This window comes from Nasonia vitripennis, chromosome 4 (assembly GCF_009193385.2).
Source record: "Nasonia vitripennis strain AsymCx chromosome 4, Nvit_psr_1.1, whole genome shotgun sequence".
Classification (NCBI taxonomy): domain Eukaryota; kingdom Metazoa; phylum Arthropoda; class Insecta; order Hymenoptera; family Pteromalidae; genus Nasonia; species Nasonia vitripennis.
In genome coordinates this window covers 26,803,833-26,829,619 of record NC_045760.1, presented here as the reverse complement: position 1 = coordinate 26,829,619, position 25,787 = coordinate 26,803,833, and the positions used below count along the sequence as shown (strand labels likewise).

At 39.0% G+C, this 25,787-nt stretch overlaps 2 protein-coding genes across 7 annotated transcripts in view; one reads left to right on the top strand and one right to left on the bottom strand.

The window, feature by feature from the left end:
* The window catches only part of LOC100123185, a 37,895-nt gene extending 12,478 nt beyond the window's left edge, over nt 1–25,417 (top strand). The window contains exons 1-6 of one of the 5 annotated variants that reach the window (XM_016988397.3): nt 13,311–13,439; nt 14,628–14,852; nt 17,531–17,692; nt 18,270–18,477; nt 19,258–19,453; nt 19,575–25,417. In XM_016988397.3, the coding sequence (XP_016843886.1) occupies nt 14,670–14,852; nt 17,531–17,692; nt 18,270–18,477; nt 19,258–19,453; nt 19,575–19,767 (942 nt within the window). In that variant the 5' untranslated portion in view covers nt 13,311–13,439; nt 14,628–14,669 and the 3' untranslated portion in view covers nt 19,768–25,417. Of the gene's footprint in view, nt 1–13,310; nt 13,897–14,627; nt 14,853–17,530; nt 17,693–18,269; nt 18,478–19,257; nt 19,454–19,574 lie in introns of those variants that run through there. The other 4 variants (XM_008211922.4, XM_001606743.6, XM_016988396.2 and 1 more) reach the window with 4 other exon arrangements.
* On the bottom strand, nt 4,104–7,530 carry eIF-2beta (eukaryotic translation initiation factor 2 subunit 2). Of its 2 annotated transcripts, XM_016988333.3 has the most exons (7): nt 7,349–7,530; nt 6,094–6,345; nt 5,858–6,011; nt 5,743–5,775; nt 5,165–5,352; nt 4,797–5,081; nt 4,104–4,725 (listed from the first exon to the last, which is right to left on the bottom strand). In XM_016988333.3, exons 1-7 carry the CDS (start codon nt 7,364–7,366, stop codon nt 4,681–4,683), a joined length of 975 nt encoding a protein of 324 aa, XP_016843822.1. In that variant the 5' UTR covers nt 7,367–7,530; the 3' UTR covers nt 4,104–4,680. The 2 variants fall into 2 exon arrangements, with proteins under 2 accessions (XP_016843822.1, NP_001166186.1); NM_001172715.1 differs by lacking the exon at nt 5,743–5,775 and having other exon boundaries at nt 7,349–7,473.
* Nucleotides 25,418–25,787: the final 370 nt, after the last annotated feature.

The window sequence follows — 25,787 nt, the reverse complement described above, 5'->3', positions numbered from 1 at the left end:
CAATCTGTACTTCAGCATAGTGGCCGTAAATGTAGAACAGAACGAAGTTCCGTTCGACAGCTACGAGGATTTAGATAATTCTAAACTACCCGTATTCATCTGTATTTGGGACTACGGTCGAGTCTTTGGTAGTGATGAGGTCGATCAGTATATCAAAAATTTGCGACCAAGGGTACATAAAATACTCAACTACGAGGAATGCATTTTGGAATATGTTCGAGATCGAAGAAAAACACGGATCTGCATCGAAGGTAGATGGATGGCAGAAGAAATTCTACATAAATACCAAAAAGCTGAAGACGGCTCGTTGATAATGAAAATTGCGAGACCACTGCTTGTTTGCGACGCACAGACATTTCTATTCCAGCATTCGTCGCCTTACGCCGAAAGATTTGCGGAGATGCAAAGTTCTATTCAAGAATCTGGAATTTCTTTTAAACTTCGGCACGGGTATTTCGTAACGTTAAGTAAAAAAAAACGATTGTACAATGGGAATACAACGATCGACGCGAGAGAACTGAATCGGAGAGCTTTTTCATCAAGCTTCTAGCTTTTATTTTGGTCACTGGTTATACTACGGCATTTCTTGTAGAAAAGATTGTACTCAATAATACTTAAAAAAATAATCTATTTTTAGTTTTATCGATGTAAATTTAAAAAAAAATTGATCACGTGTGTAACAATACATAGAGCAATAAAGTGAAATGCAGATGATATCACGTGTTTTTCAATAAATAATGATTGTATTATTTTTTTATTATTTTTTTACAGAATATAATATTCTTAATATGGTAATAATTATATAATCAAGCAGTTAAATTGAATACTATAGGATCATAACAATCATATTGGTTTTTTTAAGAAAAAAAATTATAATATTAAAGTCGTAAAATATATATTTAACAACACTAAAATGTTAAATGACATTTTACACTCCCTGTATCGAAACATAATGTTCAATACGTGCGCGTTCGAAAAATTTATTTTGCATTCGTGTGATCGTCACCCTCGTTTCGCTTGGGCGCAACAGACTCCACTCTCGCACAAAAAAAAAAACAATAATTGCGCACGAAGGCAAGAAAGTACGAAAAAAGCTGCGCGTGCCGGCAACCCTCGTAATTCCTGAGCACAAAAATCAAAAATGTTATAAATCGTTAGAACAATGTAGTAAACTCGATCGTTAAAATTTTGAAAGCACGTTAAAACCAAGAAATGACTTGTGACAATGAAATGTGGTATATGAGTCATACTTGCCTGCTGTTGTATTCATTTGAAACTTCCGTTGTGCATACCAATACTTACACGTTTTTATTCATTAGCTAACGATTTTTTGAAAAAATACTTTGTTTATACAAAATCATTGAAAAAAAAATGCTTTTGATAAAATGCAATTTAGACACTAGTAACCGTTGTACGGTCGTTTGTTCACTCGCGCGAGTGCTGGATTAGGTCGTTGCGCAAATTACTGCGTGACCTTTAAACGCGCGTATATGTATAGTCCATTAGAGTAACGAACTCGTTGCTCTTATGCATTTGATAATCTCTCCTCGTTCTTTGCGCGCCGCTGCTCTTTCTCGTAATTATCAAGTTTTTGTACAGCCTTTGCCTCGAACTCGTTATCACGCCTGTTCTTTTTTTATGCAGTTATGCTTTTTTTAATTAGGATTTTTTGCTTTTCTAAGTAGCCTTTTCTCGCGAACAAGGTCGATTTTCTCAGTTGAGGCTCATTATAATAAGCTTATATTATTTCAGAGTTATAAAACGTAGTTTTTCTGTTTCGAAATTTTAATTTTATACGTTTCTATGAAAGGAAAAAAAAACAACAATTCTTTCAGGCATCTGATACAATTTCATACAGCTAATATAGGGAAGCACTAGAAGTACTAAGAACTTCGTCAGAGTAAAAATAGCTCTTAAGTCGGAAAACACGAGCTCGTTAACTTGAGGCGAGAGCTGCTGCAAATTAGCCGATTTTCGGAAGCCGGTTCAAAGCCCTTCGTTCGATAAGACAGCTCCACAGCTTGAAAATCAATGCTGCGGTATTTTCGATCGTTTGACACTCATTACCCCTAGCCTATACACATATTCCAAGCGATCGTCCTCCTGGCTACATTGATTCTCTCTGTACCAACGTCTGATGACCCCGCACGTGCGCTGTGTGCAAGTACAAGGGTAGACGCGGGCAATTTACCGCATGGATGAATATCTAATTTTATAACACTCTAAATACACTAGCATAATTCAATAGCTCAGTAATGTTGTAGCCTTACGAGGAAATTGTATCACTTTTATATAGAGGATAAGGAAAATTCCGAGAGTATGTATAATTGTCGAAAATGAAATTTTTTAAAGATCTCGGTGGGAGTTAATAAAAGTGTACTGTAAAAAAAAATTATTGCTCGCTTATTAGCTGTGTCCTCTGATATTACATCCGAAATGCGCTTGCGCGGGTCTTTGCGGCTTGCGTCGATATTGTAATATAAAGCTCTGGGTGATCTTATTGATAACTTATGATCTTATTAAATATAGTTTCTATACTGTTGATATAATTTTTTCATAAATTTATTTCACAATTTCTAATAAGAATTATGGAAAAGCAATCAAATAATACAAATCGGGCGACATATAGCTTAAAATCGTATTAGCTTTTGAGTCGTTCTATACAGTCAAAAACTCGCTATTGCTTCTCTTTGAATATTTTCGAAAACCGATATTATTATACAACATACGTTACACAAACAGCTGTTTCTAGCTGATAAAATTATTTATAAATTTTTTTTATAAATATACTGACATTTTTAGAAAACAAATAACGAATCTACCAATGAAAAAACTATATAAACAAAATAGAAAGTGCACGCCTGCTTCAAAATCTGTACATGTACCAAAGTATTCGACCGCACACACCCCTAGTCTCGATATCCCCCAACGTACCTTTGCGCAGTATGCAGGAGGGTTTCGAAGGAAACTTGACGAGTTTTATTTTTCTAATCCTGCCCAGGGGTGGATATTAACTTTTTTATACGCTCAGCGACTCCAGAGTTAATCTAAGGGCGGCGAATGTTACTTCAGAGGCGTAATGAAATCGATCCTTTTTTTTTATTAAAAATCAATTTTTAACTATAATGAATCACCCTTTATTTACGGACATTAACAATTTACCAATCAAATGCTAATAGGAAATGCTTATCCAGAATTTTTGATTTTTTTAAAACGGTTTGACGCGATCATGGACAATGTTTTATTTAAATATACAAATGTATATTGAGGTTTTCAAATATGAATTATTTACATCGTCAGTTGAATGTTTTTTCAGGTGCCCATTATCTGCTAGCTAGAAAAAGTTCAATTTCACTCTTCTTGTTGTATGAGAAAGTTTAATGTGATATTTTTGATCTATCTATTATAATATCAGTGACTGAACTTCCGTCTACTTTTGAACACATTGCAAAGGAATTCTATTCATTTATACTTTTTTATGCGAATAATAAAAGAGCATCAAAACCAGAAAGATGAAGAAACTATAGTCCTTCGATGATACTTGTGCGACACTTATACACGATATAGTCATTAAATCACAAATGTCTAAATCGAATTTTCGTTGTTAATTTTAATAATTCTAGTTATCAATTACAAAGGTGGGTTCTTTAAGTATGTGAGAGAGCGACTAAAGCCATTGCAAATGGCGTTTAGAAGAAATTCGTACGATGACCAAGGCGCACAAAACCGGACAAAGAGATTTAGTCCATAGACGGGGACACAAGAAACTAGGGTTTCCATTCGATTACTCGAAAAACATCAATACAGAGTGCGTTCCGCCTTTCGCTCACCAGCCTGACTCACCGCCACCCGTTTCCCATGTATACGTGTATACTCGTACATATAAGTATATACTGCTCGATTTTCACGCGGAAACGTCCAGACACGCATAGGGTAGCTTGACGAATGTTTGGTTATTATCGCTCTAATAGCAGCTGGACTTAGATTTTTTGAATTCTAGACTCTCTTTCATTTACAACAAATCTATTATTTTTTTTTGTGCAGACAAAGTTAAAATAACAAATGAGGAATGGTTGAAACGAAGATTAAATCAATAACAACCATTTCTGTTTAAAGACTTGTGTTAGAAGACTGAGCGCTTCGTGTTGATTTATTTAGGTAGTAAATGTACAATGAGTAATTATCTAAGAATGACTCAATTTCATGATTTTGGATATATTTTCGCATTCCCACAGTTTGTCGACATAACAATATACATATCGTTAAATTCATGGATGACGTTGCCGTTTCTCATTTACACATTAACGCTTTCCACGCTGTCACTCGCACACGCGTTCATTTGGGTACACTTTTTTTTCGTCATTTCTTCGTTAATTTTTACATGCCCAGTAATGCTTTCGGGACATTCTTGATGTTTTTTGGCTTCTTAAACATTGATCGAAAAAAAGGAACTGCTGGTTGATTTTCCATGCCCAACTCGCTGTATATTCTATTTTTACTTGAAATATATTGCCACCGCACTTTACACTTTGAAAAAAGGACGTACAGCGTAGTCGAAATCAGCTTTAAACGTGTGTTTGTGTATATATAAATTGCAACGATTATTTTTTTATTAAAACCATTTTTTTTATTAAAGAAATAACTCTAAATAATATTTGCGGTACAAGTTGCAATATTTGCTTAGGCGGTTTTGGCCCGAATCGCAGCACGCTTGCCAGTAACGGCCTGAAAAGAGAAAGAAAGATTATTATACTGTGCATCCACTTGAAGGGAATAAATCTTATTGAAATACGGACCTGGAAACCAGATTTAATACTGGCTACCGAACATCTTGAACCACATGTTTCACACTGAAGGAAGAAAAGTCTTGTATCTTTTTGCAGAATAGTGTCAGGCGAACGACACGTGTGACACGTAACGTATTCCTTGATGTATCTTCTCAAAACGTTTTCTATCTGTTTCTGCTGGAATCGACCTTTGATGATCAATTGACTATTACCATCCACAGAACCACTCGTACCCAACTCAGCCAGTAAGAAGTCAAGCAAGTGCTTAGGTTGCCTGTGAAGTGTTTTACAAATCTAAAACAAAAAAAAAGTCGTAAGTAGTAGTAATTCTCAAGAACGAAATTGTATCTATTATTCATCATAAAAGATTTATTTACCTCGGTGAAGTTTGAGAAGGATGTCTTTTTCGTACCAATACGAACTACTTGTGGCGGTCTCATGACAAACTTCTGTTTCTTTCCAGCCACCATGTCAGGATTCTTCTCTTTCATTATGTTGAAGACTCTTGCAAGTAGTTCGTCATACGTGTAATCCCTGTCTGAACCGACCCACTGACTTGGCTCCTCTGTACAAGCGCGAAATATTTTATTAATAAAGATTCTTGCACGAACAATATAAACATCAAGTACAGATCATAACAATCTATATAATACATACACATTCAACACACAGACAAATAGACTACCAGTAAAATCTATGATTGCGCTACTGAACGTAAAATAGAGGCTGCAGTGATTTTGCATAAAGAGTGTATACATCTTGACTACAAAAATGAACATCAGTGAAAATGATATACAATCTAAATAGAAGTAATTTATCAAGTTTCAGTAATATTTAAAAAATTGAAGTTTAATTTTCACTAACGTTTACAATTTGAGAACAAACTAATTTTGCTGACTAAATTTGAAAGGTGTAGTCACAAGAGTAATAAATTTGTTTGTCATGTATGTCTTACCATAGTCTGCACTTCGCTCGGACTCAGTGCAGCATGTTAACAAATAACAGCAAAAATAAACATTCAAGCTCACATATATGCTTTTAATTGAATATATATTTTATATTATAGTTACCATTGTCATTGGCTTCGCTTTCTTTTTTCTCCTCAGCCATCAGTTCATCAAGGTCCTTCTTCTTCTTCTTTTTCTTCTTCAAATTCTTTGAGAAGTCCAGGGACAAGTCAAAGTCCTCGATTTCCTGTTCTTCTGCTTGTGGTTCTGCCACATCCTAAAATAAAATAAACTTGTGTCAGTAAAAATTCAAAGCATGAAATCAAATTGATTGTTGAACAATGATCTAGACTTCTTACTTCTTTCTTGGTTTCTGGAAGGGCTGCATCGAGTTCTTCCAAGTTAAACTTTTTCTTTTTCCTCTTCTTTTTACCAAAGTTTTCAAGATCTAACGATTCTTCGTCCTCTGGCGCAGCAGCATCGACATCAACATTTTCCTTGTCTGGTTTTGAATTTTCAGTTGCTTCATTGGATTGATCTGCAATGGCAGAATCCAGATCGAAACCAGTCTTCTTCTTCTTCTTCTTCTTTGTGATCTTAGGATCGAACATCTGCAAAAACAGAGCAGCTTTTATTCATCTGCAGAAATTATTTATACTTTCCATTCTAGCATACCGTGATGCTGCATGAAAAGCGATTCAAATGCCTTTGCATTGCACTTAATGATTTATTTTACAACTTAACGATGCAACTGTGCGATGCAGTGAATTGTACAAGTCTGGTAAATAAAGGAACTATATCCATATATGATTTTTATTGCAGTAAAATTAGGCAACTTGCCTTTCTATACAATTTTATACGTATATTTTAGCAATAAATATATATTGCTCTTAAATTTCATAACATAACGTTGATGAATAAAAAGCTTCTATTACCGTATTAAAAAAATTGAGCTTTTTTTGCATTATAATAAAAAAACAAACAGAATTACTGTTGATCTAAACAACAAATGTATTAAATAAATTCTAGTTATCCTGCAGTAATAAAAAATGAATCATCAAATGCCAAAAAGTGACTAGAAACGTTTTTCATAACAACCGTCATCAGCAGACCACATAAACAAAAGTGTAGAAACAAACTCCGAAAATATATTTAAGAGAATTCAATAATTTTCAACGAATCCACGAATGATGAAAGAGCAAAACGGAATATAAACGCAACGCGAATCAAAATTTTTGCCAGTAGCGTCATGTGACGTAGACGTAGGCGTGTGCGAACGAGAGAGACAGAAACATAAACCGGTCGCTCGCCCCTCGCATTCACGGAAGGTCGCAACGTGCATTTGGAGGTTGTGTTTCCCGGATCTCCGATTTTCGGACTCGAGACTCGAAAGAGCGCTTGGAAAACGACGCGAGATCGCGGAAAAGTAGGAAGTTCGATGAAAAAGTCGAGGAGGTCCTCGAAAGGACGCCAAACGGTACACGTGTACGGACACGCATGTTATGCCCCCAGCCATGCTGCTAACGCACAGATATCGTACTTTCGCCGAGCTCCGGAATTTCGCGAAACTTTTGCGAAATCATAGTTATCTAGAGAAGCTGGTAAAACACTCACCGATTCCTCTTCTGTCATTTTGATGATGCTTTGAAGTCCGACTGTGGTCTCGAACACTATGCGCGGTTGTCCCTTGGAGCTCCCGCAATATGTACCGCTGTGTGTGTGTTATTTTCGGTATTGCATCAGAAAATTCGGATATCTGGGTTTTCCATAGACGACGAGTGGGACTCTGCGAGGTAAAGATAGGCGACCGCATGCGATGGCGTGGTTCATAGGCGTGGGGCGCTGTTGTCGCCCGTGAAATATGTAGTCGGGACGTAGAGACGAAGTGGCGCCAAATTTGAAAGTGGGTAAGTTTGATGTTTTTGATAAATTGATATAAACTATTATTAATTTTACAAAGAGTGCATGTAAGAAAGGCCCCTTTTTGTTGCCTGTCACAAAGTGTAATTTAATTGTACGAAATATCATTTACTCAAATGTGTGCATATGTGAGTTTCTTATCACTTGTGCTTGGATAGTGCCGTATAACGCAACGGTTTTGCCTTGACAAAATGGTGAATTGTATCACCGGATGAGGTTAGAGTCAAGGCATTTTTATTGAACTTTAAAAGCTTGCAGTGTGATGACACAATTTGAAGTACTTCACGTGTGTCTGGTTCCAGAAAATATTAAACAGCCTAGCAGTATTAAGATCTATAATAATTGCATCCCCATTGCCTTTAGTTAATATTGACTGGGATCTACTGTCCAATGAATGGAAACTTCTTCAAGTCGACATCGAAGTAACTTTTATTTTAAAACGGAATGAAAGAATCGACACGTATTGGAATAATGTTTTTTCACTTGTTTTCCGAATCAAGCGTGCGATATCCACTTGTAACACGTGTAGTGCAAGCAGCGCTTACACATGGAAGTGCTGAATTTGAGCGTGGATTTCTGAGACTGGTCGAATCCCTACCGAAGATAAAGCAAGTTTGGACATGAAAATGCTGAATATACTAGATTTAATATCATCTATGGTACGGAAAAATTTGACTCGATACCTTACAAAGTAGCCGTTACGGGTGAGCTTTTAAAACTTGCAAGAAACGCCCGTTAAGCTTAAAACAATTATTTCGAGGACGGAAAAAAATTGAGGAAGAATAAAAAAGAGAATGAAGATTTATATAACCCAGAATGAATGAAGAACAGATACAAGAGAAAGTAGCTAAAAATTTTGAAAGCATAAAATCTTTAGAGGTACAACTATCTGTCGAAAAAGACGCTTATAAGACTATACATCAGAATCCAAATCGATGCAAAAGTTATTAAAAAATGCAACCAAAACTTCATAAAGTACAGTGGTACGGACAGAATTAGTCAACAATTTAGTTTATTGAAGAAGTAAAAAAACTGACTGTTTGGCAGAGGTGCATACATGCTACTTTTCAAGATAATGCTTTAGCTATATATATGATCATAGTCCCAAGCAATGGACTGTTGTAAGTAAAATTTTTACTGAAAAATAATGTATAATTTACATACATACACATGGTACACACATACACCGTTAAATGAAACTTTGAATATCCGGTCCGTCGGCCATGACAGGTGACGCGCGCAGTTATGACACGAGCGTCCGAAGCAGCTTATATGCATACTGTTTACGAGAGAAATGGAAGTGTCCATGCGCCACCTATTGTCGCCTGTCGCCAACGCGCCCACCCGCGTGATTCAAATTGCACAGTATATCACTATACTATAATTATCGTTAATCTACTCTAGAAAAATGCACCAAAATTGCAATGCAATACGTATGTACTAATGTAGGAATAACGAAATCAATGAGAGTAAACTTCATGTTATAGAGAAATCATATATTCTGTGGCGCCATTACTGTTTTAACATTTCATCAAACTCTTTACTTATTTCCAGCTCTTGCAACAATCGAATAAATGATAAACGATTTTATCCACAAGCAAATCAGTCAACACATTACCAAAGGCTTCCTTAATCACGTTCTCCTGTTCCAGTATAAGCTGATAGTGGTTCTGCGCGCGCTCGAAAGCTTGAAGTATACGTCCTCTGCGTACGTGGAAAATCCGCTCAAATCAAACTGCTTGATACTGGTTTCGAAGTTGGGATTTTGCATAAGCGCAGCGATTTGGCACTGGCTCTTCACCAGGAGTTCGTACAAAGTGCAGGTCTCGATGAACCTCGTGATTTCCATCCTACTGATTTCTTCGAATCAGTTTAGGTAATACTTCTGCAACCTTGGATACCGTTCGATGATTCTTTGGCGAGCTTTTATCAGAGCTAGCGCCTTGATCATCAGCGAAGTTTCTCGTCGATTCACAGCTATCCTATCAGGAGATAAAAAGAGAGCGAGAGGCGTTTTGCCGTCGGAGTTCTCGACAAGAATCTTTGTCCTCATTGGTATAAAGTAACAACGCACTTTTTTCAAGCTTTTCAGTTTTAAAAATTAAAAATTTTTCTAACCAATTATTCATTTCTCTCACTCTTGGCAGCCAAGTGTATCGGCTGGCGCAGGTCATCACCTGCTTGCTCGTCAACCGGTACGCCCTCGATGAAGACTCTGGCCAGCTCAACCGATTCAACGATTCCACATAATGCAAGACGTTCTCGCCACTTTAACTTTTGGCCAAAAGATCGACCCCGAGAAGCAATGCTGGCCAGCCTTTATCGTCAGCGGCGTTGACGTTGGCTCCTTTTTGACGTCAACGGCACCGGAACGGACCAACAGCTCGGCTGACTTGCCGTAACCGGCCAAGATCGCGAGCTTTTCGAGCTCTTCTTTAGATAAATGCTTGCTGAGGATGGGTTCGTCCTCCAGGATCGGCTTGATCGTGGATTTCCAATCGGTATTCTGCCGAGGGTCGCGACGCAATTTTTTAATCTGGCTTTCGCTACTGCTGCTGGAACAACGCTCGCTGAAGATCTTGTCGAGCGACTTGTGCAGTCTACGGTCATAGCTGTCGACGATATCGTTTTTATCCGACTGACAATTTGGATACAGGTGATAATAGTCTGGTCTGACGACGGAGTATGTAATTTGTTATTAATTTATTATTAAAATTATGTTATTTCAACCCAGAAAACATTTTTTTAGATTCTTTACATTTCTAAATCGAAAATGTTCTTATAAGATTTTCTGAAAAAGGCTTTGTTTTCGAGTAAAAGAGTACTGAAATCCGGTAAAAGTCGCGATTTTTTTCTCAATTTTATCAAACTTGATCAATTTCTTACTCAAAAACAAAGCCTTTTTCAGAAAATCTTATAAGAACATTTTCGATTTAGAAATTTAAAGAATCTAAAAAAATGTTTTCTGGGTTGAAATAACCTAATTTTAATAATAAATTAATAACAAATTACCTAACCATTTTTGGGCATTCCACCCTCCAAATTCGCGTTTAGGAGTCAAAAATACATAGAAATAACCTTGGTGATCTACTGGCCACTCAAGTCCAACGAAAAGTGCTCAGCACCTAGACTAGTACGCGAATATCAAGGTATATGGATTCGGATAATAGACTAAACAATCAAAAGTAACTGGAGCAAAGTTCCAGCAACGCCTATCATTTATCATCCATAGGTTGAATACGCACTAACTCCACCCCGAGGTGTTGATGCTTACCTCACCGCCTACTATGGCTTGTAGATTTTTCAATCTGTTCAATCACAGCACTTGAATCACTTTTGCCGATTTTTCTCTGGACTACTATTTTGTCTTGGCTTTTGTTTTATGCGCTCCGAAAATGTGTAATGGTAACTCGTTGTCATTGCAACCCCTGAGTCAAACTACGCGTCAGGGCCAAACCTTAGGGCTCAATCGCATGATAGTATCGCCAGCTCTTGTGGTTCGGTCAGCGGTAAACTCGGTAGCTTTCGACATTATTCTGGGATTTCCTATATTCGGGAGGCCAGCTATTGGTTTAAAAAAAAAATTTTCAGTTTACAAGCAACGCGCTGTTGAATAAGGTCGTTACTATAGATAGTATCTATAACACGAAAAATCTGCAGGTGAAGAGAGTATCCGATCTACTCAGTTATTCGTTCGACGAAAAAAAGCTCAAGCAGCACAGGCATCGTGTGTTGTCGTCTAAAATTAAGCATAGCCTAAAACAGTCTTGTTTCTGTCGTACGTGATTGTGAGTTTGTTAAATAGTCTTCATGATACATCAGTCACTTTTAGTCTCCGCCAGCGATTCAAGCACTCCAGCAGTGTGACATGCTGGACTGGAAAATCGAGAGTGAGATCGGCAGCGTATAACTGTTCTCTTCTTCCACAACCTTAGACGCTTCTTTCCCAAGGTTTATTCCTTCTTCTGCCGCAGCCTAAGTATATACGAGTACGAGTAATGCGACCATGGCAACGATCTCACCGAGTCCAAGAACGAGAAAAACCACGAAGACTGTTAGTGAGAACTTGCGTGGATCGTCGCAATCACGGCGTGTTCGCATTTTATGTGAAAATCAAGCGAATGAACACAGCAGCGCACAGGATGAAAGATCGGTATAGGACCCCCGGCTCACAATCGATAAATCGATCAAGAACAGAACCGACATAGTGTGATCAGCGAGCTCAAAAGCGCAAGAGCCTCAGAGCTAAATAAATATCTTTCTTGTGGCCCTGCTTACGTATAAGTCAATTCATTTACCTATATAATTCCCTAAAAATAAAACTAACAAGAAATACCTAAATCGTACGCACGTGTATGTCGTGTAAATGTCCAGTCCACACACATACTTATACATATCACTACAACAAAACCAAATTCAAGCACGAGTTTGCGATAATCTGCATACAGACACCCAGTTATTCTCTACTTCGGTCCGCGTGAAATATCTCCTCGTCCAGCGGCTGACTTTAATTGCTTGAGCGAGCTTTCTCTGAAAATACACCCTATAGCTATATCGCACTGGTGCATATAGGCAAACCAAAACCCGAGAAAAGCCTCGTTCGTCGTCACGCCTCTCCACAACCTACTAGAAATCCTCAACGAGCCATCCTCGGAAAGAAGCCCACGTCTGTCTTTCCACTCACAATCTCGCATATACAGCTACAATCGTACATCCTAAATAAAAAAAAATCGCCCGCCAACCCCTACCCCGAAAAAAGAGACAACAAGCCAGGTCTAATCGCGGCTGCACCTGTCCCTGCAGCGGCGCAGAGTCGCTATATACTCCCTCTCTTGCGCGGCTTATTGATTCGAGTCGCGGAGAGAACGCAGCAGCGGGGCGAAAAGCTCGCGCCGGCGAGTTCGTCGCCTGTCGGCTCCTGCAAGTGCCTATAGCTACCTGGTGCGCCGATGGAGGGGTGTTTACCTCCCCTCCGTGAGCTTTCTCGGGGAAGAGACCGTCGGTGACGCGAGCTTGTATCGCTGTCGGCGACGAGCTTTTTTTTTTTTTTTTTGAATGAGCACGAGTGTTAGGTTTGAAATGTTTTACAGCTCGCTTGAGAGCACGGTTGGACATTAGAAATATACGAGCTTCTCCGCGCGTGTCATTAAAGCTCGAATATACGTAAAGTAAGATTTATCGCTCCCTGGAGTGCACTTAAGCTCGAGCAGTAGGTATAACGATTACAATGCGCTTTCGTTGCGGTTTTTGCCGATTGTCCTATAGCGGAACGTTATAGTCGGTGAAAGCACGTAAAGAATCCGAAGAGTGCATAAAGCTCGAGAGTCGGTACACACCACTCAGACGAGCGCAATATAAATAGCATCATCGCGGTATTATTCCTCGGGTGACGCACGCGTAAACTTGTTTATTGAACGGAGCTATTTTTATCCCGCTCCGGGTATTATCGCATCTCTTCATACAATTATGAGCTCGGTTCGGAGGCTTCCCTTTTGTCGCGGAGTCGACTGGACACGATAATGCCATTATCGCCAAATAAAAGAGCAAAAGTCTGGTGAAATTCCGAGTAGCAGCGCCGTCACGCCAACCGTCAGCAGCCGGTACCAGTGACGACGTCGCATCTTCCCGAAAGCTCTTCCGCAAGCTCCAGCGAGTGTACGGAATCGCGCGCACGGTGCGGTAGGTCAAAAAGAAGGGGTCCAAGTGCTACACAACTTCGCTCCATCCCCCTAAAAAAAAAAGCTTGAACCCTTCCCTCGCGAGAGCTTGCGAGCGCGCCGCGATGGTAAACAAAGTTCTTTATCCCTGGTAATAATCGAATTAAAAAAAAGTCCGAGCTGCCAGCGTTGCGTAAACAGCAGCAGCAGCAGCAGCAGCAAGAGCCGTGAAATTTCGGCGAAAGCTCGCAAAATCCGGGAGACGGGGCGGCAGAGCAGCAGACTTGGTGGGGAGGCCGCCTAGGCCGGGAGAGCTTTCACCACTGGTGGGGGTCGCACTGCTGCTGCTGCTGCTGCTGCTGCTCGTGCAGCTTTGACAGACGCATTCTGCCGGCAATGTGCGCGCGGAACATGGCTGCAGTGCGTGGCCGCGATAAGCTCTGACACAGGTGCACACCTAGACACCTAGACAGACAGAGGGACGCACGGGGAGGGAAGCTTCGATCTCCGAGCTTGATAAGGAGCTGACTGTAAGAGCTTGCGAGAGAGGGGGCGATCGGAATGGACTCATCGTCGCGCAGCGAGGTAAGGCAGGAAGGATGAGAGCTTTTGCTTTCTCGAAGCTTTATTTCTCCGAGCTTTTTCGAATCGAGAGAGAGGAGCTTTCTCTCAACCGTACGCTGATATTATCGACGAGCCGCGTGTTCCACGACTATTCACTGCGGACATTTTGGATGTACAGCCTGTGCAGTGATACGGATCTGGTGCAGTGCGATCACTTAAAGTCGTCGTGCTGGTGTTCGGGGGACCGACGAGTGTCCGGGTCGACCTGCGGAGATCCATGTTTATGTCATGAAACCGTCGAGGGAAGCTCGAGCGAGTAGGCGGGATAACGAGGGACGGCGCGTGCGGTGCGAAAATCAATTGGTTCGAGTTGACTTTTCCCGGAATAATCTGTGTCGTTGCAATGCGGCTGAATCTTCTCTCGCTCTCTGATGTGTACTCGAGCTCGTTTCATAAACAAACGGCTCGTGCGTCACGACTGAAGAAAATATCGATTCGAGACTATAGAGGCATTAATTAATTTAATATCTAAGCGACGAGGCGCAATTAGGATAAGCCGTGTAATCTCTCGAGTGTGTTTGGGCGAACGGAAAGTGTCCTTATCTCTCGATCTCCGCTCGAGAGATAGGGCGAAATTGAATTTGCGATGTAACCCGAGTATGCGTTATAGATAGGTGTTATATGTAGTCGAGCAGCTGCACGTGTTCCTGTTTAGTTGTAAAATTTTTGAATCGTGCGATTACTGCCCGCAGTGAGAAGCTGAGCACGAGACGAAAAGCTCAGATCAGAGGGACATGGCAGTGGACATCCTGGACGTGGATCACCTCGCGGTGAGCGCGATCGTTACCGTCGGCATGCAGCTGATATTCTTCACGATCGCGGCCACCTTTCAGATGGACAAACTCACGGATTTCGCGGGAGGCGTGAATTTCATTATCCTCGCCCTCCTCACCTTCTTTCTCGGACAGGTCGGTAAGGTGAGTCGGCCGCGTCGCCTTTTTTCGAAAAAAATAGCTCTGGGATCTATTTTTTTGTTATTCTTAACAAGTACATTATTATTATTATTATTATTATTATCATTATTATTATACTATACATCTATCTCTCTACTCTGTCTACCCGTTGGTATTGTTATATCTGTATCTCGTATCTGCTCTCCCGCGTGGACGTGTCTGCATATAATTATATACATCGTTGTATTCTTGTACCAGAAGAGATGTGTGTATATTTTGTCCTTCGGATAATATGTCATTTCAATACGTCTTAGAGATATACATTTATACAACGTAGTTTCCGACCTTCTGATGTATAGACATGCAAGTAGAGTAATTCGTAGAGATCTGCAGTTAAATTTTGTGCATTTACTCCAGACTAGTATATCCGATTGAACGTAGTGTCGCATTTTTGCGTATACTGGTAGTCGTAGACAATTATCATCGAGTATAGACTTTCTGATCGATTAGTTTACGCCGCTATTTTTGGAGCTTCTAAAATTAACTCGATATCGTCGCATAGGGGAGAGGCAGTTTATCAACAATTTTCTTTTTTTCGTTCTACGATAGACGCTAAAATACATTACTAATTAGTAAACTATTTCAATTGTTATACACGCGAAAGTCGTTCGTGTATCAATGAATTTGTCACCGGCGACCTATATTTCGAGAAAATCTTTCGTTACAAATCCGGGCGTTTCGCGAAAAGTTGGATGTCATGTGTGTGTGCGGCAAAATTTTTTCAAGCCGAGACCTCGAGATTTATTAATTGCAAGTTTTTATCGCGATTCAATGAGATAACGGGCCGACGTCCAAAATCGACTGCCAACCGATCGAATCTCATCCTTTGTACGTGTATATGCCGGTCTCGGTTTTTTCGTTGGTATATACTTTCTCAAAGTTGAACTTGTATGTAAATGGATTAAATTTACGTAGTTACATTGGCAGATGTGTAGACGTGTTAAAACTATAGTATATGTAACGTATATATATAAAACTTTTTTATTGAGACTTTCTTTTTGTATACATAATATATTTATATAAAATATATAGTACGTAGATGAAGTTTCGTAGATAGACGATTTCAGATTAAACATTTGAAAAATGTATGTTATTACTACAGAGCTATTGAAGTAGAAAATAATTTTCGGGACTGGTCACAGCTGATTTATCGCGCTGAGTCGTGCCAGTCAAATTGCTTTGCTTACTTATTTACAGAAGCCAGGTTTTTACGATAATATAAATACAGAGTTTTTTATTATTTAGTTTGAATAAAAAACCCTGACTTCATAAAGTTAATAAGATCGAATATTATTAGTATAACGATTGCAATTAAAAATTAAGATCGCAAGATTTGAGCGAAAAATTGAAATCGATTCAAAGATTCAAATATATTTCCTACCTTTCACTAGTTCTCGTTGACGTAATAATATTCACGAATTTGGGCATTGGCACATGGTTTTAACGGACTTATTGGACTTTTGACGAAATTCGTATTTTGCTCAATTCTGCAATTTCTTTATCACTTGTACTTATATGTAAGAATCGAAGTTACGTATACTTTTGCAACATGCTTGTATAACTCAAAGGTTTTTTGGAATCCTCACAAATCGTGATATTTTTTAATGCTAAATTCTGATTGCAAAAAACTTTTGAATAAACATTTTCGCTTCTATATCTATACAAGCTTCTTTGCCATCGACTATCACTGCATTACTTTTATCATTATGAATATTACGCGAAAAACAATAATTCTTATCACATCCCTGGTAGAAATTGGCCGATTTAAAATGGTGAAAAAGCTAAGAACTTGGTATTTTTCTTTGTCAGTTCTTGTAACAAGATGTAACGCTTTTTATCCTAGTTCTTTGGCAGTTCTTAGATCGGGCTGTTTTTGAAAAGTAATGCCCAAGATAGTTGGTCAAATGACAACGTTTACTTGGCTCGGTTGGCTAAGGCGCGCGGCTATCCTTGTGCAGGGCTCGGGTTCGAGTCCCCGGTCGCTCGAAATTTTATATACTTTCATTAAAAAAAAAAAAAAAACTCGAATACAAGCCTGCTAGTATCTAGTATCTTCGGAAGAAAATATTTAAGAATACTCAATCTAAAAACTGACAAAGAAAACTACCAAGTTCTGAGATTGACAAACTCAGAACTTCCAAATTACTTGGATACCGTTTCTACCAGGGATAGGCGCATATCTTAATCGACGCAATCTTTAAAGGATGAAACAAGACTTGTTGTTTTTCGCTTTGCATCCATTAGAAACAATATACGAAAGTGCGCAGCGAAATGGTAAATATGACCCATAACAACAAATTTCATTGCGCACATTCAACTTTATCAATCTATAGTTCGTAATGTATATTCTCAAGAGAACGTGAACGTTTCAAACGATCAGATCATCTTCAAAACGAACCTTCACGTTTTCTCAGTAGCATAACAAATAATGTAAATATCTATACCTAAGAATCGAGCAAAATCAATTGGGCTGCACGGACTCTGTAAAACGAGCAGCAGCGGCCAATCCCGAATTTTAAAATAGGCGAATGCCCGTAGCTGGAAGTGCCACTCGCATAAGAACCCTCCGACTAAAATTCAGCCCCGTACGCAGCACCAGCTCGATAAAAATCCATTAAACGAATTTCTGAAACGTTTTCCAGACCTATGACAGTCGTCAGCTTATGGTGACTATTTTTGTTTGTCTCTGGGGAGCTCGTCTCTCCTGTTACCTACTTTATCGCATTGTCAAAATTGGAAGGGACAAGCGATTCGACGACCGACGAAGCAATGTCATACGCTTCGCCGTCTTTTGGACTTTCCAGGTAAAAATTCTTCTATATAGCTCTTCTATAGCTCCGGGACACTATATTACGTTCGAGGTATACAAAGAATTCAAATCGTCATGCTCTGGAATTTCATTCTTTGTACAAACACACTAGTATGAGATACGAGTTGTTTTTTTTTTTATTGAACTTCGATATGCAGCCAGACATGAAAAACAGGTATCGGACGCACATTTTCTATGTTACACGACCACGTGCTGCTATGAAGCTTCCTTTATGTCATCATGTCTCATGATTTCTTTTGTTACACACACATCGACGGACACGATTAACTTAATATCCAACACTAATCCATATAAGTTTCTTTGCAAAATAAAAGCGTTGAAAACCCAAAAGGAGAACAGGGTACGACCGAAAAATCTTATCTTTATCCTATAACGATCTCTGTAGCCTGATCTCCGATAAATCAAGCCGCCGCAGCCTCATAAACCGCCTGAAAAAAAGCATTAACCAGTAGCGATAAACCCAAGCTCGTAAACCCCAACACACACACACACACACACATACAGGCATACGATAGCACGAAATGAAAGCTGGACTCTCTGGTTACGAACAGGCAGTGTGGGTGTACGTGGTCAGTTTGCCGGTGATAATCATCAACTCCCCGAGGCACAAGATACCACCGGCGCCCAAGACCATGACGACTCTGGACAGCGCTGGTACCGGCCTCTTCGTCGTCGGCCTCTTGGCCGAGACCTACGCCGATCTGCAGAAGTTTGCCTTTAGGCAGGATCCCATCAACGACGGCAAGTGGTGCAACGACGGTAAATAGCCGATAATCGATATTGCGATTGCTCGTTATTGGAGTCGCTGATGAATTATGCCTCGGGCGACTCACTGCCGCGTGTGCAGTATTGGATATTCAACGTAGAGTTAGACGAATTTTTAAAGTTTTCCCTACTGAAAAACCTCAGATGAGAATTAGATGAGAATCAAATGTGATTTTAAGATAAGAGTCAAGTGAGTCTCATTTGATTATCACTTGATTCTCATCTGATTCTTATTTGATTTTCATCTTACCGAAGTGGAATGTTATTTTGTCAAATCTTGATTTAGATTTGTAAGTCGAATTTGTGAGGATTTGTAGGGTTAGCAAGAAACAAATCTCAATTAAAATTTAACAAAATTACATTTGGCTATCGTCAGATGAGAATATGAGAATCAAATGAGACTCGCTTGATTCTCATCTATGAAAATCACACCAAAATCACATTTCATTCTCATCTGAGGTTTTTCAATATGGTTGTTCTTCAAAACGCGATTCAGGGTCGTCGCGCACCCGATACTTCAGCGTCGAATTCCTGCGGCCCGCATCGGCAAAGTTTCACACCTTTATCATCATCACGCGATCTCGTCGTGCGCTGCTCCATATCGATCTTCCCACCTCTGTACTATACTCCAAATTAAAGCAAACCACCGCAATGTGACTAGTCAAAAATCGCAGCCAAAGTGTTTTTTTTTCTCACACGAGTACGTTTTTCTTTTTCTGTCACGCTGCCATCAACCCTAAACTATTATGAATCGATCGCTGGACCGCCCATAAGGCCTGTGGAGGCTCTCCAGACACCCGAACTACTTCGGCGAGATCGTCGTCTGGTGGGGCATCTTCGTCATCTCGCTGAACGTCATCGAGGGCATCGAGTGGATCGTCATCGTTTCGCCGATCTTCACCACGATCATCATACTCTTCCTCTCGGGGATGCCGCTGCTGGAGAAGGCCGCCGATGAGAGATACCGAGAGTGAGTATAATACGACGGTAAAGTGCCGTAAACGTTGTAAGCGATGAGCGATGAATCGTGCTTGGCAAACGTTCTACTCATCAATCTTTTGCTGTAACGAGCTTTTGATCTGTCTGCGCAGCAACGCCGACTACCGCTATTACAAGCAGTCGACGTCGCCGCTGATACCGATCCCGCCGGCGATCTACTCGGAGGTGCCCTGGTTCCTCAAGTTCATCCTCTGCTGCGAGTTCCCGCTCTACGACTCTCTGGACGTGAAGCCTCGGGCAGCCGTCACCGAGTCAACATCGATAAGCCTCGCCGCGTCCACGTAGCTATAAGCGTGCGTCGGCTTCCATCGCCTACCGGCGGAAATCGGCGCACGTAAAACCCCGAGTGCAGCTCTCAAGGTCGACTGATCGACCTGCAACCAGTTCTATATTGTCCCTTTTCTTCCTTTGTCCTCTAGTCTCGCCGCTGTCTTGCCCAACCGCAGTTGGATATTGCGTGCTTAAGGCTGATCGGTATAGGTTGGAAAATCGATCGGTAAGCCTGCAATGCCGGCTTCGTGCCTACTGTCGCGGCGAGACACGGGATAATATAATGTGGCGCGATGTAACGTCTTTTCTACTGCTCATTTTTTCTCTCGTCATCTCTATACATACGATATTATACTTATTATTGTACTCTTTTATTCTGATCCAGATAACATTGCGTGCATATCGGATACGTCCGATCGTGAAACTACATTCTCTTCGTCTACGGCGCAATAAGTATATATTGTACGAAAATATACTGAGAGAAATTCAATACAACTTTGACCTACCGCATCTTTGTGACACACGCGTCAATTACAGGATTATCAATTAATTTTTCTCGACATAGTCCCTCGCGAGCACAGAAATCGTCGCGAGCGAATGTTATCTGGGAAAGTATTGCGGTAGTCTTTAACTGTTCTTCGGTCAACCGATGCGACCATGACTAAAACTCACCGAATCGGTTGATCATTATATATCTCGTGACGGATATGCAATATATACTATACATGCTAACTATCGATGCACATTAATTTTAAAGCTTGTTCTCTTCGACGATATTTTTGTAATTTCGTACCTACTATGTTGTTGCGTTCAATTATTGTACTCTCGAAGCGTTACATTACACAGCGTCAATTACTTCTAAATCTATCTAATTCTTCCTCATACGGTACTTAATTTTAATGATCGATGATTTTAATTTTCTTCGTTATGTAAATAATTGTAAAAAAAAGAATTTGTTGATATTTCTGAGTTTGTGAAAATTCTAACGACACGTTCCACACTCGAGTAAGTTCTAAGCACGATGCACAAAAAGAAACGTTGTTTTCCAAAGTATATCACGCAGAGTTGAAAGCACATTTTCCTGCAGTGTATTTTACATTATGTACGCATTATGAAAGTGCCACACATTGTGTAACTTCTTCGACGAGCTGAATTAATAGTTCAGGAGTCGATCGCCGGTGTTGGGCAAGAAGAAGACAGAAAAACGCGGGAATGAAACTGGAAAAATATTTTTACGAAAACTCATACGAGGAGACGGCTTTGCTCGTGTACCAGACTATATATTGTTCTTGTAAACCTTACGTATAGGGAACAACGATTTTTTAACCTCGACAGTTTTACTCCGTTTTATGGTAAAACGTCTGTATTTAGTGTGTAACGTTAGATGCCAAAATGAAACTGCCTATATCCACTGTTATTACATTGTACTCACACAATGATTTTAAAGAAAAAAAAAACAACAAACTTCCTCTTTTAAGCTCTTACTGCAGTAACGAACTATAATTATAACTAAACGTAGCGGGATTGGAAGACAGCTTATATATTATCGAGATTCACATAGTTTCTTCATTCATTCAGTCGAATTATCGAACTGATGAAAGAGCTGTGTAATCCGAATACTTCATACCCTCTTCCACCAAACTCAACAAAATCGACGCGTCTCCAGAATAGCGATATACTATACAGCGAGAAGCAAATATCCTTCGTAACATTGAGTAAAAATATTTTTGCCAGCCCATCGCGGATCGGAACGTCATTATAAGCCAAAACCGATCCACGACCTGCATATTTCTGCGCTTCGAAATTATAACAGAGAGCAGGATGTGATCGTACCGAGCCAGAGACTTAGGGTATAGAATCTATCGCGCCTGCTGACCCCTTTCGGCACACATACACCCACGCACGAAGTCATGTACGTCGATATACCTTGTAGGATGTACAGGATAACGCGTAGGCCCTACTCGAATCGTAGGACGATCGAGACTCAAGTATACTTTAATTATAAACCTACTATACCGATTATCTCGTTTATCGCTTCCAGACAATTAATTATATCGTGTGTAATACCCGGTATCGTGTATTATGATTAGCGACAAGCTTCCTAGTGCCAACTATCCGTAACAAGCAATTTAATGCTACTACTCCTAAATATAGCGTCCAAGCGAGGACGAGAGCTGACTTTTTTTCTATAAGGTTGCGATGATTGCAGGCAAAAAAGTTCGTTAAACTATTGTACTATGTATATAGTGTGTAACGATATGCCCAAAGTAAAATTTTCATCCTCTACTGTGTTGTAACGAACAAACAAACCCATCAGGCGCCTTTTCACTCTCGACATGTAAATAAGCCCCTGTAGTGTGCGATGATTGAAGAAAAGCCAGCGTTTTACGAGCGTACGCTAATGACTAAAAAACACGAGTTCGCTGTATGTGTGTGTGTGTGTGTGTGTATATATCTTCGAGTCGAAGAGAGAATATAGGGGAGAAAGGAGAATTTGACGATGTACCTGGTATATACGTTATACTCGTAATATGAGTATACAATTATACGTTGCAATGTGTACGATGATTAGCGCAGAAAAGTTTTGCCGATAATACACGCGACGCTCGTGCCCTTGGATCACTGTGAAAGGTGAATTTCAGTCTGTGATAGGCACTTTCTTCATCCTTTGAATTATGACTCAAATGAACCAACCCTTGATTGATCAACGATTATATCTCCTCGCACACCATCGATTATTTCACAATGTTATATATTTTCAATAACGAACGAAAAATACTGCGCGTACCTGCACATTCACCTTTCAAAATGAGCAGAGAGCACATCCGAATGAAACTTTTGATTCATCGTAGATAAGCCATTGATACTTATAAACTACTATAATAATAATAATAATAATAATATCTCGAGAGCTCATCGAAATTTCTTCGGATCATCACATGTCCGCAATATCCGAAGGTTTCGCTGTGGCTCGAAATAAACTTCGTCCATAAACGCATAAAAAGCTTATAACTATTATTCCTTTTTCTGTCCGCGATCGATGGACGCAACTTATTGTAACATTAGCGAAAAATATGGGAAAGAAAGTAGGAGGTGATTTTTGAATATTAGGAACCTCCGCATAAGCGATATTTACAAACTCGAGTATTAGTACGTAACGTATATGAATCGACGTTTCGTCGATTTATAATGTACACATTCTTGCGGCACACAGTCGGATGGGACAAGGGAAAAAAAGTTTAATCAGTGGCCTTCATGAGAACGTTGTTTCTAACGAGGAAAATACCTCAGTCGAGAGATTGGACGATAGATTATCGAGTTTAAGGTATTGTATAGCCGTTAAACTTTTGAAAACCTGGCTAAAAATAATCATGTGTGAGTCTTATGCTAATCATGTGGCAGTCATATGAGAATCATATGAGAATCATATGATTCTCATATGGTTATTTTCAGCCGGGAATTCCTTCGATTTATTTATACTTTATCATACGAGTCTCATTGAACGATTCATTTATAGACAGTAACATATTGAACTATTTATTAAAAAATCAGTATTATATAACCGATATATTCATTCCTATGAAGAACAACTTCCACTGCATGCAATGCGCTGAAAATTGAGATATTTTCAAAATTTCGACGTCGCATTTAGTCGATAATGTTATATTGCCATAATACTTCTTACAATATACAGTATAAAAATCACGAGTCGAATCAAATGTAATACCTTACGATACTATCGAGCTAAAAACGCATGTAATCAATAGTGCGTAATGTACCAGTGTAGACCAGAACAGAGAGAAAACCTTTCGAGCTTCGGCCTTGGTAAATAAAAACCTAGTTTGTAAACGTGTAAGAGAAAATTTCGAAGTAAAATTTTGAAAAACCAAAAAAAAAATGTCTCTAAATAGGCTATTTCTTATAGACGATAAAAGTACGTGTTTATCACGTCAAACTTGACACAATAGGAAGGCTACTAGTGGAAAAAGCTCGTTACATTTTTTTTCTCATTTTTTCTCGCCTGTAACAACGGAGATCAAATTATGTAACGTAAAATCGCGCAAATGAGTCGTCGACAGATATAGCCTATATATATATACACGATATAACTCGGTACCGAGCTGCTGTTATATTTTTTTTCCTCCATTTATGGCAGTGGCTAAAAATACCTATTACACATATCTTTATTATAAGTAGCGAATTTTACGACCTTAGGATTTTGAACAACAAAAAAATTGAAACTTAGACTTACGTAACGATATCATCGTCCCTATAGTTTAGCGACCAGTGCGGGTGATTTTTGGATCGACGAGTGTATGACTTACCTCTACTCCTCCTCTGTGTATACCTATATATACACGTAACTGTTCTTGGGAGAATCAAAATTGATCAACATCTATATATTGCTGTGTTTGTATTATCAATCCTATTTTTGTCACTTTCGATAATCCGATTTTAACTTCATAACAATCGCAATAATAAAAGAGCATCAAATGTAATCGTTTGTAAAAAGGTTGCAAGAATATTGTTAATTCAAGTGCACATATTCAAGGTTTACAAAATTGTTGCGACAGTTTGGAATCATATTGAAGATAATAACATTAAACCATATATTCTTTTCTATAATGAATCTATGTATTATAAATATACGACTTCGTAGATTTTAAACTAGAAAATTTTACTATGGCACTAACAATCGAAATTTACCAACTAATACACGAATAAAGTAGTTTCTTAACGAAACAAAACAACAACGCAGTAATCTTTGACCTTAGTTCAATCGCACGAATTGCAACTGGGTGTATAATCAATTATTATAATAATCTACGATTTAATTCTAGCAACCTATAATATGTACTCCTTCGTTTCTCTCGTAATAAACCAAGAAAAACTTCGCTTTTTACGATGAGACAAATTATCATGAATTTTTTCATCGAGAAAAAGCATAACGCGTGGCGAAAAATATAACGACATAATACAATCATTTTTGAGATATTTTAGCGCTTTTATTGAGCCTGAGCCGATCAGATATTGGAAAGATATTCTTTGACGACGATTATTCGTGCAATATTTTTGTCACCCAATAATAACACGTACGTGTATCAAGCAAAATCGTAGGCTACTTTAGCGCACTTACATTGTATGCTCCATATTGCTGGGGTCCATTTTATAAAAGACTAAACCGATCAAGAACAAATTTATGCACATAACAATTATATTTATACGACGTTTGAAAGATTATTGTATATACTCGAAAGAACGTTATGCAGGATAAGACAAAACAATTTGTACATACACCATTGTAAGAAAAAAAGTCACTCGTAGTAATTGTAATTATTATTATTATATGAATCACATTAGAAAACGCTGATATGGAAAAATGAAGTTTATCCGTTCAGTTGGAATCTTCTCGTTTACGGTGCTTATTTATTGTTATCATATTGTATACTGGTCATGTGAACAGACAGCGTCCGATCCAAAAATTGCTTTGTTCAAGGATAATAGACCGACTTTATGCCAAAAGAAGAAAAAAAAACAAGTCCAGAGGTGCAAGCGCGAGCGCTTACTTCGGGCGTGCAATTTAAACTATAAGTAACGATGAAACGTTCATTCCTCTGTAACTCAAACTGTAAGTAAACAATATACGTATATTATCAAAGTTAAACCTCGTCGTTTTTACTCACCCGAATATCCTTTATTTCGATTATTCTACAGGGATGTGTACATATGGGGCATATAGAAATAGCAAAACTGCGACAGGTTTTATTTATAAACACATTTTATTCGTCCGTATATCATTAATAAATGCTGATATAATAATGACAATGAAATAATGTATAGCGCCGAGCATAAAACGAGCAGTCGTATTTTATAATTTTTTTTATATATATTTATATTATATATAATTGTCATTAATATTACTCTTACAAGATTTTTGCCTTACTGTTTTTTTATGGCTGGTGCCTACCTACTCTGTGCTTACTCTGCAGTTTATTCCGTTGCTTTTATCTTTTATTTATTTTTTGTTTTTTTAA

Bases quoted from the DNA above. Each gene is read 5' to 3' on its own strand.
- eIF-2beta (XM_016988333.3), bottom strand. The intron at 5,776-5,857 runs GTAACTATAATA...ATTTGTTAACAT, and splicing joins AAGCGAAGCCAATGACAATG to GCTGCACTGAGTCCGAGCGA. The intron at 5,353-5,742 runs GTAAGACATACA...GCGCTTGTACAG, and splicing joins CGAGCGAAGTGCAGACTATG to AGGAGCCAAGTCAGTGGGTC.